The following is a 12048-nucleotide window of genomic DNA, read 5'->3' on the forward strand; positions in this document are numbered from 1 at the left end:
GGGCTTGTTTGCCAAAGTTTACAAGCAAAAGAAAATCAATTTGCTCTTATTTTTCTGATCAAATCCAACTACCAAAGTTGAGTTTCTACCTTGACATTTATGCCAGGTCATTCTACATCCAGTCACAGCTCTGCTGGTATGGAAGAGTATTTTTAAAACATAAAAAGAAAAAAATCCTAACAAAAGCAAAGCACATGTTTTTACATGTCTTCTAGAAGGAAACATTTAAAATCATCTATACAAGCACTGCTTTGGCCTCAAGAGGTGTTTTGGTATAGACAATTTCATTAGTCCATTTTGCAGGTTAAGGAAGTACTTTTCAGCTCACCTTCTCCAAACCTGAGCGGTGATTAGATGGGACAAAATGGACCTTCCTGGATGGACCAAGTGGAGAGAGCAAACAGCCGAGTCCGGCAGTACCCCTAAAACACAGCACACTGTGCACAGCGGTCCCACGAGCAGGGCAGGCAGCGGGGGCATGCAGAGCTCCCAATGAGCAACCGGTGCCTTGGCATCCCGAGGGAGGGCAGGGATCAGCGTTCGCTTTGCTGTGTCCCCGTTTCCCATGGCACAGTGTCGGGTCTTCTGGGAAAGCCTGTCGTGGAAAGCCTGAAATTTCACAGAATCACAGAATTTTTAGGGTTGGAAGGGACCTCTGGAGATCATCTTGTCTACCCCCCTGCCAAGGCAGTGTCACCTAGAGCAGATTCACATCTTCTGCTTTGAGACAGAAGTGAAACCAAATGGGAAAGTTACCAAAGCAAATTCCCACTCACTCTATGCACAGCCACCAGGACAAGATGCTGACAGAGTACCGCCACAATTACGCGGTTAATTTAGCAAGGCGCAGGACTGCAGATGAGCTCGTTGCTGGAAGCACTTCCCTTTCGGCGAGCGGTGACCGAGCTCCTCCCCCCTGCGCCGAGCGGGAGCGGCGGCAGCGGCGGCGGCGATGGAGCCGGCGCTGGGCCCGGAGTTCGAGGATTCGCTGTTCGCGCCGAGCCGGGAGCGGCGGGAGGGCGGCGGGGACGGGGCTGCGTGCGGGGCCAGGCACTGCGAGCCCTGCGTGAGGAGTCGGGGCGGCGGGAGGGCGGGCCGTGACGGCTCTGTGTGTATGCTCTATGTGTGTTCTGTGTGTGCTCTGTGTGTGCCCTGTGTGCCCGCAGTGGTTCCGTGGCCCCTCATGGCTCTGTGTGTGCTCTGTGTGCCCGCTGTGGTTCCGCGTCCCCTCATGGCTCTGTGTGTGCTCTGTTTGTGCCCGCAGTGGTTCCGCGTCCCCTCATGGCTCTGTGTGTGCTCTGTGTGCCCACAGTGGTTCCGCGGCCCCTCATGGCTCTGTGTGTAGCCTGTTTGTGCCCGCAGTGGTTCCGTGGCCCCTCATGGCTCTGTGTGTGCTCTGTGTGCCCGCAGTGGTTCCGTGGCCCCTCATGGCTCTGTGTGTGTGCCCTGTTTGTGCCCACAGTGGTTCCACAGCGCGGCTGACACCGGGGAAGGCACCGGCGGGATCACGAGCAGCAAGTTCCGGGCGGACTGGGCGTTCCGGCAGCGGGACTTCGAGGTATTTCCAGGGCGCTCGCAGGGGCCGGGGAAGTTGTGGGGACACAGAGTGGGGCGGTCCTGCAGCACCAGGGTGAACGTACATTATGCACCGCGGCCTGCGGGTCTGGCGGCCGTGCCGCGGTTATCCCGCTCCAGGTTCGTGCTGAACGGGAAGGGCCGGGCCGCGGAGCGGATCTGCGTTCTGCCATGACTCGTCCGGGAGTCGGCCTGCAGCGAACCGGGCAGGAGCGCGGCGCTGCCCCGGAACTGATCCCAGGCAGGCGGGCGCCCCGCAGCAGCTCCGCCGGAGCAGAGCGGTGTCTGAGGCCGTGCTCGGAGTCAGGCGTGTGGGTGTCTGAGCGCCGGCGATAACGCCGGGTCCCACGAAGGCTGTCACATCGCTGGCACCGCGTGGCTCACCTTTCTCAGAGCTCCCCCCGCTGTCAGAGCAAAGCTGCAGTGGCCCTCAGGCTGCCGCCGTCGCGAAGCTGCCTCTGCGTGCCTTGTGCCAAGTCCCTGCCGCCCCCGCTGGCCCCGGAGGGCCCCGGCTGTGCCTCTGCCCGTTCTGTTCCTTTCCCCGCTCGCCCCGGCTGTACCTCTGCCCGTTCTGTTCCTTTCCCTGCTCGCCCCGGCTGTGCCTCTGCCCGTTCTGTTCCTTTGCCCGCTCGTCCCGGCTGTACCTCTGCCCGTTCTGTTCCTTTGCCCGCTCGCCCCGGCTGTCCCTCTGCCCGTTCTGTTCCTTTCCCTGCTCGCCCCGGCTGTCTCTCTGCCCGTTCTGTTCCTTTGCCCGCTCGCCCCGGCCGTACCTCTGCCTGTTCTGTTCCTGCCCGCAGTGGTCCCAGACCTCTCCTCTGTGTCCTGAGCCGCATTCCTCACCAGCCATGCTCTCCTGCAGTCCTAGCTGCAGGATCTAGTCTTTTGTTACCTTGTTTCCTGGTTGAAATCAGCATCTCCGGGCCTTGTTTCAGATGCTGTTTCCTCTTCCAGCCTGTGGTTTACGTTACAGGCTCCCTGATTTCAAAGCCCTCCAGCTGACTTCTGACTCTACTCCTTTCACTTTGCCCATTGGATTGGATCTTTTTGTACCTCAGTTGGCACTGATCCTAGTGTTATTTCAGCACAACTGCAGCCCTGTGTATACCTGACAGATTATTTTCTAGTGTCAGCTGAGATGCCCTAAAGGGATTCATAAAAGGGTGCTGATAGCAGAGCTGCCTCAGGCCGTGGTCAGACTAGCTGCTAAACAGAACAGACCATTGCTTCCTAACTCTTTTCTGTTGCAGTGATTCATGTTAGAAATATTTTCAGTTTTATTGCTAACCTAGATCACTGGTGGAACAAGAACCAGAGCTTGACTGCACATAAAATTACTGATTTGGAAGCATTGATCTTAGAAGGAGGGCTGGAAATATGTAAATAGGGATAGTAATCTCTTCTCTCATCATCATTTTTTTTTACTTCAGGCCACTTGTTCGGAAATGCAAGGACAGCAGTGATCTAAGCTGTGCCCGTTTTTTAGGATATAGACGACTGTAGAATCTGCTTGGGATTCATAATGCCTGAACCCTACCAGGTTATATCCCTTTGTCACATAACAAGGCAAACAGGGCTGTCCTCAGCCCTGTGATCCATTTTTGCCAGTGGCTGCTGCACGCACTGGGCAGAGCACACTGGGCAGAGCGGAGCTCCCTCTTTTGCTTAAGAATGAATGTGAGCTCAGCATCAGGAAAGAAAACTATTTCAGCCATTTTGCTAGGAAGTATTTAGGGTATTTAGAAGCTCTTTCTGTTAGAACCATTAAAGTTTGCAAGGAATAATTAAATACTCATTTTGAGAGATGGGAGAATGAGCACTGCTCTTTAGTCTTCTCAGTAAGCACTTACACAAAGGGAGAGAAATCAAGATTCCAGACTTAGCTTCACTGAATACTTAATTTAATGTATTTAAATGTTAATTGGAGTCCTGGTGAGTGCCCTGAGCATTAAGCTGCAGAAGTATTGCTCATTCTTGCCTTTTTCCTTAGCCCAATTAATATTTATTTCAAGTACATTAAAACCAGCCTACAGGAACGATGGAGATTCACCTTCCTTGTGGTATTCTCTGACTTACTGATTATTTGAGGTGAGGTACTTGCAGGTTGAAACCTTTCCCATGGAGAATGTCATGGTTTGAAAGAAGGTCCCACAGATTTAGGATGAGCACTCAGATCACTGAGCTGGGGGAAAAGATGTCTTGTGTCACTTGTTACCCAGGGCAGTAGATGATCCCCTCTGGATCAGCGTGGTGGGAGAGAGGTGGACAGCTGTGTGGTGAATCCTGCTTGGGCCTAAGCACGAGTTAGGATTGAGGCTGCTCATCACCATCTAGGCTTGGCTGGGTAGTGCTGGGGCCTTGTCTCTTGCTCACACAGGTGCTAGCTGAGTCTGGAGAAATGCAAATGTGGACTTCAGGTTCTGAGTGCCCTTTGTGACTGTAGTCCTAAAGAAAATGTGCTGTCAGGCTTGCTTTTAAATGCAAATCTCTCCCTGTTTTGTTGGCTTTTCTTCCTGTCACACTCCTAGAAAGCCCTGTGTGAATACTCAGACTGCCTGCTACTCTTACCTGCCAGCAACATTGCAATGAGGCGTGATGTCCAGGAGGGCCAGGCTCGGTGTTTATCTCGCCTGGGAAGGCACAAGGAGGCTCTGGATATTGCAGAAAAAATGGTAAATAGTGCAGTCTTTCTTTTAGGCTTTGAGCATGAAAATATTGCCAGTAGTTCTTTTATACAGACCATTTTCTGGAAAAATAATTTTCATGTGTATAATCCTTCAGGATGTTCAGTGCTCAGAGTATTTGGTAAACAGAGGGTAACTGTCACTGCAGATATAATCACTCTTTAGAAACTAGAACACCCTGTACCACAATGAGCTCCCTGTGCAGGGAAACTGGTAGTCCTGGAAGGGACTAAATATCATGCTCTGCCAGGCAGAATTAATGCAATGTAATAGGAATTATAAAAAAGGGAATAAATGAGTGCTTAAATCTTTCCACTATACAAGTGACAGTTCAAAACTCCCTTTTATTTCCATATACTTGCTGCCAAAGTGCCACCAAGAAGAGTCTCTAACCACAAATTGGGGTTTTCCCATAAAGGAAAAAGTCCAGAGGCTCTGAAGTCTGCTAAAATATTATTGATAATTTTTATTTTATGTAAAAGGTATTTATGCTGCAACGGAAGGCAGCTGTAGAACACTCTGAAGTGTTCTACAACAAATAAACAAATGACAGCATTTAGGACCTTGTTGCCTCTCAGACTGGGAGAAGAGATCTAGAGGGAATGCTGTCAGCTTGATTGTGCAAGATCTGTATCCCATTGTACATTTTAAATGAAAAGCCCCATTTTGTACAGTTTAAAAATTACCTTGTGATATTTGTATGTCATTATTGAGGGAGACATTTTCTTAGGCTCTGAAGCATAATTCTGTTCTACTCCTGGTTTTAATCTATTCTCTTTTGTTTCTAGAGAAACAGCGCCACTAACACAGATCACTTAACGACGGTTCTCAACCTGCAGTTTTCCATTTACCAGGGGCTGGAAAATGTAGAAAAAAAGATGATGTGTCTGCAGCAACTGATCTGCTTACATCCTTTCAATCCCTGGTTCTGGAAGTTACTTGCTGAAGCTTATATGAGCCTTCTATGGAATTTGTCTCCAATGGTCATTCCAGAAGCAAATCTAAATCAGTCTGAAGAGGTTTGTGTTAGTAATACCAGTTTCAAAACATCGACTGGCAGAGAGATTAATCTGCAGCCTCACAGATCAGAGGGCCAGAAGGAAGAGCCTTGGTTCAGCCTCACTGCAGAAACAAAGGGGGAGAATGCAGTGACTTGTCCCAGCAGCCAAGTAGTGAAAGAATTCCTCTGCACTTCAGGAGAACTGGAACGGACAGACAAAGAGAAATGTGCAGACTCCAAGGCCTGGAAGCAGAGCATGTTAAAGAAATTTGGGATAAAAGCATGTGCCTCGTTTATTAGAGCAAGGTAACTCTAGGTATTCTTAGAATAATGTTAAGTTCTCTCAGTCAAGAACAATGTAAAGCATATTTTTCCCAGTTTTTGTTTTCAGTTTGCATTTTCAATGTAAGTGTTTGTTTCAGAGCCGGCAAAGCTAACTTAAAAGCACCCTACTGTTGCTTCAGATCTAAAAAGCAAAATCTCCTTAGTGTGGTGGCTGTGAAGAGTCTGAGTGGAAAGAGTAAACCAGTGTCATGCATAGCTGACAAGTAAAGAGTTTTTTCATGAGCTTATAAATCTTTTCAAGAATTATATACAAAAGGGTCTGTTCTTCAACAAATGCTCCTGCTAGACCATTGCTGTTCCCTGGTCTGGTATTAAAGATGCAGTAGCAGAAGTGCCCAAAGGGAAGGCATAGCCAGTCTTCCTTCTGTGAGTGCCACCTGTCTTATTTGCTTGAAGCCTCATGCTTGAGTGAAAATGTATTTTATAATGATACCCCAATCTGCATAATGGATGAGGCTGGAAAATGAACTTTGTGACAACTGATTGACAGGGCTGCATTAAAATGTTCTTTCCTTTCTTTTTCCCTCTTCCTAAAACTCTTGTGTGCAGCAAAAATCCCCAAAACATAATCTTTCAAAGAGATAATTAGGAACTGGTTTTGTTAAAATAATCTTGGATGTTTTTTCCCCCCTCTTGCCTCACAGTAATGTATCAGTCATTGAATGTTTTTGAAGGCATCTTATGAATGTCCAGAAATGTTTATAGAGAACACTTTATAACTGCCCTGCTGGGGCAAGCTTTAAGAAATGAAAAAAAGTCCAAATAGCAGCTTTTAACTGTACTCCAGACTAAGAGATGAACTCTTTAATTGCTACTTGGAAGTTCATTGATTTAGTTCTGATATTGAATATTGAAGGTACATTTATGTTAATAATTTGTGTTGCTTGTTTCAGTGTGTATGGTTCAGAATGAGATAGTTATAAATGGTGGCATTTCTGTGCTTGGCTGCACAGTTTCACAGAGTGTTACTGTGGTTTATATTTGCAGATACACTTGCCCAGGATAAGCCTCTCCCCTGCCCAAGGCTTATGCAGGTTGTCTAATATTTTCAGGTCTGTTGGATTTTAATTGGGATCTAGATGTTGTATAAATATATGTGCAGGATAAATTGCACCTGGAAAAGGGATGTTAGCACTGATTTTTGTAGGAAATAAGGTTCTCTGTTGATGCATCATGAATAATTGACTCTCATAGTTCTGAAAAAAAAATTGGGAGTATTTTTTTGTTTAATTTTCTTTGAAACTTCTTTTTTTATACTACGTTGATGCAAATTTTGAAACAAAAATACTTTATAAATTAAAAATAATTTTCATTTTTGCTTAGAACCAACACACAATCTGAAAATTCAGTGAAGTTTTAACTGAGAAAATCACATTTGTAAATTTTGATGTTTATAGTGTTCAAATGAAAGTTTTCATCTCAGATCTTGAATCTTTTCCTTAAAAATGCACACCATTATTATAACACCAGTTTCACCTAACTTCAGTAAATGGGATAAATAAGTTTGTTATTTTTCTTTTTTGCATGAAGCTTGAATTAAACACATTTTCAGCAACAGCACTGCTAAGTTCTAATGGTCCCTTGGTTAAATATTGTAGAATGGGAGAATTCCAGGTTGGAAGGGACCTCAAGGGTCATCCTTTCTTGGCAAAAGCATGATCTGGGCAAGATGGCCAAGCACCCCAATCTAGCTGAATCTTAGAAATGTCCAACACTGGAAAATCCACAACTTTCTTGGGGGGATTATTCCAATTATTGATCTCATTGTAAAATACTTTCCTCTTGCATCCAGTTGGAATCTCCCCAGAACTAACATTTTACCTACTGTCCTTAATCTTTTCCATGTGGTTCCCTGTATAAAGGGAGTCTCCATCTTTTTTGTAGCTGCCCTTTAAATACTGAAACATGGTGAGGAGGTCTTCCCTAAGCCTTCTTTTCCCAAATCTGGCCAAACCCAGTTCTCCCAGCCTGTTCCCAAATGGCAGGCTTCCCAGGCCTCTGATCACCTTTGGGGCCCTTCTCTAGACCCTCATAAATTGTCTAAAACTGATTTTTTTCTCTGCAATAATGCCTGTTGTGAACTTCAGTGAGTTCACAGGAGATAGTGCAATGTGTCTCTAAGTTCCTAGAAGTGTAAAATAAGCATAATACCTTTAATCTGTCTGACAGTGGATTTGAGACAAACGTAGAGATACCTGGATATTACCTCTGCTGACCTGTTTTGCAGCCCTTGTATGAGGAGAACTCTGGAACTGCCACTGTTCTTGCTGGTTGAGCAGTTGGTGACAGGACCCTGTGTGACATAAACCCCTGCTGTGGGCAGAGTGTGTAACCTTCAGCAGGTCATGGTGGGCATGGACTTCTGGGGCACTGCCTGGAACATAAAACTGGTGAATGCTTTTAGAAAATAATCCAGGGTTGGCCTGGGTGGGAGGATGTTTGATATTTGTCCAAACCCTCACATTTGTAGCTTTTCAGGTTCCATAGGCACAAATGTGCTGCTGTCTTGTTAGGCCATAGTAAGGACATGATGACTCACAGGTCCCAGCCTCACTTTTGAATGGTGTGATAAATATATGGGGACAGAAATGCTTGCACAGAGTAACCAGAGCTGTTGGCACATTGTTTTTCAAAAATACTTCTCAGTAGTTCTATAGCACAGATATACAATATCCATGGTAGATTGAAACACATGTATTGACTTCTTTGCAGTAGGCAAAAGGCAGGAAGAAGACCTGTTTTAAAGTATTAAATTAATTAGAGTGTTAACCATTTTGGTTGTTTTTAGGTCTGCTGACTTACTCTTTTTCCAGCTGTGCCAATGTTTAACTGTCTTTCTCATTGCAGGCTTTTACTTCAGCTTACAGAGTCACAACAGTTGTCCTTTGTGCTAGAGAATAACAGAAAATGTCAGAAAGAAATTGATGACAAAGTGGCTCTACTTGGTTTTGATGAAAACTCCTTGCTGTTGATGACCAAAGTAAGAGGATATTTCATTGTGTGCAGGGTCTCAGTTCTCTGTGTGTACTAGTTGTGCTCAAAGCATGACACTCCCCTGAGCTCATTAAGTGTGCCAGGAAGCACAGGAATTAGCTGGGGCAGCTGCTGGCAGGGTGTTACCTGGAACTGCCAGAGGTGCCTGTGCAGCCCTGGCCTGCGTCACACAGGTGGATCTCTGATCTGCTGAGATTCTCCTTTCAGGAATGTGCAGCGTTGTTCAGTTTCTCACTGGACTTGTATTTGCAGATGCATCAGCACTGTGCATTTCCTGGGAGTTACATTTTATCTCAGGAGTTTTAGATGCCCCAAAGTGAATCACTAGTTTGAAATGGAAGTGCAGATTACATTGATGGCCACAGCAGTATTAAACACTTGCATTAAAAGTAGTAAGTATTAACAGAAAAGCCAGAGACTTTCTTTTGCATATCTTTGTTTTGTCTAATGTACTAGTTTAAAAAAAATAACAGAGGAGAGCAATATTGCATTTAATCTCTTCACAGAGATTTAACATTTTTAGTGGTATTTAAAGAGCTTCTGACTTTTATCATAAGGATCAAAATAAAGCCAGCTAGATTCTTTCTAACTTTGCTGTCAGCATTACAGCTTTAAGCTAGTTACAGCCAAGCCACTGCTGGGCTGCAGGCAGTCAGAGGGATGGCATCCATGAGAGGGCAGTAGCACACAGGCTAGCTCAGGGTTGGGAAAGGCTGCAAAAAGAAACTCCTCTCCTTGCTTCCCTTGCTCGGACATGCCCCAGGAGCAGTTCAGTGTTGATGCTGATGCAAGGTGAGCACCGAATGCAGAGCTGGCGTTGAGATTTCTGCTGCTGTTCAGAGTGAAACCCTCCTGTGCAGGTGCAGCCTGCAGCTGGAGGGGTTGTGCAGCGCTGAGCTTTGGTCTCAGCTCTCCCTGAACACACAATGCCAAAGCAGGCAACTTCATGATGGCTTGGAAACTTCTCCGGGTGTGGTTCATGTGACAAGGGCTTTGCCTGTAAAGATCTGTTATTAATGCCATTTTGATGGGTTTTTCTCTGCAAGTTATTTTCTTGATTCCCTTCTTTCTTACTCTTTTTGCAGGCTATGGGGCAGGATCTTATACCAGAAAAACTAAAAGAGGAGTTTCAGGGTGAGGTAAAATGCATAGGCCCTTCAGCACTGTCATCACTGGTAACTGCTTCAGCCATGGAATTTGAAATCAAATGGTTTGGTAATCTCCAAGATGATTTATGTCACTTTGATGGGCAATTTTATTCAGACATTTATCTCCCACCTTCAGTAACATAGACATTTTGTTGTATTTATTCTTGTATTTCCAAATTATTATGGCATGATACATGCAATAAAATTCACTTTACATTTTTTAAGAATTCTTATTGTATTTCTTTTAAGAGTAGCTATAAATCTCTGTATTTAAACTCTTAACCTTGCATCCTTTTCTTTGTTCACTGATTTGTTTGTATTTAAAATTACAAGGAACACAGTGTAAAATCAAGCTTTCAGCTTTCAGAGGTAGCTTTCCATCATAATCCTCACCAATTTGTGCTTGAAGTGTGTGTGATGTTTTGGAGGCCTGCAGTGCTGGTGAGATGGAAGCTTCCTTTCTGATGTCCAATCATGTTCTGATGTCTTGGTATCAAATTTGATGTTGTTGCATTTAGAGCCATGGAATTAGCCATTTTCTTAAGTAATTATTTTAATATTTCTTGATTAACATTATAGTGATTTCCTGTTCAGAGATAGCTAGAAATCTCAAATATATTTATGCTGAGAAATTGTCAATAACAATAATTCCATATCTTTTAGGAAGGAAATCTAAGTCATAAATATTTAACTTAAAACAAGGAGATTTCTCCTTTTGAAGCCAAGTGTTTGTTGCAGGAGTCAAACAAGCTGTAGTCTTGTGTTCAGTGTGCTCAGACGAGAAGGAGAAAAACTGACAAGGTTGTTTATATGTACTGAAAAGTGTTTAGTCAGATCATATCCTTTGTAAAAGCCTGCAAGGAAGATCTTTGCTGTGAAAACTGGCAGTGTTGTTTCTGCCTCATCCAGCTCCGTCTGTTGTGCTTTCAGTTGTCAGTGACAACCCTTCGCTTTGCTTTCTCAAGCACTGGTGCTGTGTGCTTTGGGCATCTAGAAGAGGGCAAAGATCGCCCTGTAGTTTCTTTCACTTGAAACAGTTTACATTTCAGACATACATGGTGTGCTCTTCCTTCATCTTCTCTTAAACTTCTCTTAAACATAATTTTTCTGTAGCTTTCTGTAAAAGTGTTCTATAATGGATATAGTTTAAAACTAGGAGTATCTTAGACATACTTTGCTGTCCCTTTTCTTCATGTGTTCCTGTGTTTTCTTTCTGGAGTAGTAAAGAGTGCCAAAACCTTAACTAATTGACAATTGAATGATGATTCACCATGTGTGAATTGTATCTGCTACTTTTGGATGAATTTTAAAGCTTTAAGATACTGATTAGGGGAACTGTCATGAGTCATAGAATGGTTTGGATTGGAAGGGACATTAAAGATCATCTAGTTCCAACCCCACTGCCACAGGCAGGAACACCTTCCACTAGACCTCTCTGGTCATCCTGTTCTAGTGTCTCACCATTCTCACAGCAAATAATTTCTTTCTAATATCTGAAGTAAATCTGCCCTCCTTAAGTTTGAATCCATTCTCCCTTGCCCTGTGACTACAGGCCCTTGTAAAAAGTCCCTCTCCAGCTCTCCTGTATCCTCCTTATGTACAGGAAAGCCCCAATGAGATCTCCCTGGAACCTTCTCCAGGCTGCAGAGTACCACTTGTCTCAGCCTTTCCTCATAGGAGAGGGGCTCCATCCCTCTGAACATCTTTGTAGCCTTCTCTGGACTCACTTCAGCAGGGCCATGTCCTTCCTGTGCTGGGGACCCCTGAGCTGGGTGCAGCACTGCAGGTGGGGATCTCACCAGAGCAGAGAGATGGAATCCCCTCCCTCACCCTGCTGCCCTCGGGGCTTTAGATGCAGCCCAGGATGGGTTTGGCTCTCTGGACTGCAGGGGCCCATGGCTGGGTCATGCCCAGCTCTCATCCAGCAGCACCCCCAGGTCTCGGCAGAGCTGCTCTCGGTCTGTTCCTCCCCAGCCTGGGTTGGTACCGGGGGTTGCCCCAACCCAGGTGCAGCATCTTGTACTTGGTCTGGTTAAATCTCATGAGTTTCTTGAGCTTGTCCAGGGCCCTCTGGATGGCATCCCGTCCTCCAGGTGTGTCAGCTGCACAACTCAGCTCAGTGTCATCTGCAAACTTGCTGAGGGTGCACTCCATCCCTTTGTGTGCGTGACTGATGAAGAGATTGAACCCTTGGTGTGGTTTAGCCGTCTGCTAAGCTGACTGAAACTTCTCCAGAAAAATGGAATATTGCCTTCAGCCACGTCAAATTACTTGTGATAGTTTGGTGAGTTAGTGTGATTGAAGC

At 45.3% G+C, this 12048-nt stretch overlaps 1 protein-coding gene across 1 annotated transcript; it reads left to right on the forward strand.

Annotated features, from left to right (window-relative positions):
• Nucleotides 1-934: 934 nt before the first annotated feature.
• Nucleotides 935-9962, forward strand: LOC311153840 (uncharacterized protein C8orf76). Its single transcript, XM_084205908.1, has 6 exons — nt 935-1066; nt 1463-1558; nt 4101-4244; nt 5045-5562; nt 8449-8581; nt 9681-9962. The coding sequence occupies exons 1-6, from the start codon at nt 953-955 to the stop codon at nt 9885-9887; spliced, it is 1212 nt and encodes a 403-aa protein (XP_084062034.1). The 5' UTR covers nt 935-952; the 3' UTR covers nt 9888-9962.
• The last annotated feature ends 2086 nt before the right edge of the window (nt 9963-12048 follow it).

This window comes from Fringilla coelebs (assembly GCF_963513975.1).
Source record: "Fringilla coelebs genome assembly, chromosome: 1".
NCBI lineage: Eukaryota > Metazoa > Chordata > Aves > Passeriformes > Fringillidae > Fringilla > Fringilla coelebs.

What these genes read in the sequence shown, in the direction of transcription:
- LOC311153840 (XM_084205908.1), top strand. Translation starts at nt 953, where the DNA reads ATGGAGCCGGCGCTGGGCCCGGAGTTCGAGGATTCGCTGTTCGCGCCG. An exon ending in CCAGGCACTGCGAGCCCTGC is followed by an intron (nt 1,067 to 1,462) that starts GTGAGGAGTCGG and finishes TTGTGCCCACAG; the next exon opens with TGGTTCCACAGCGCGGCTGA. An exon ending in CCTTGCTGTTGATGACCAAA is followed by an intron (nt 8,582 to 9,680) that starts GTAAGAGGATAT and finishes CTCTTTTTGCAG; the next exon opens with GCTATGGGGCAGGATCTTAT.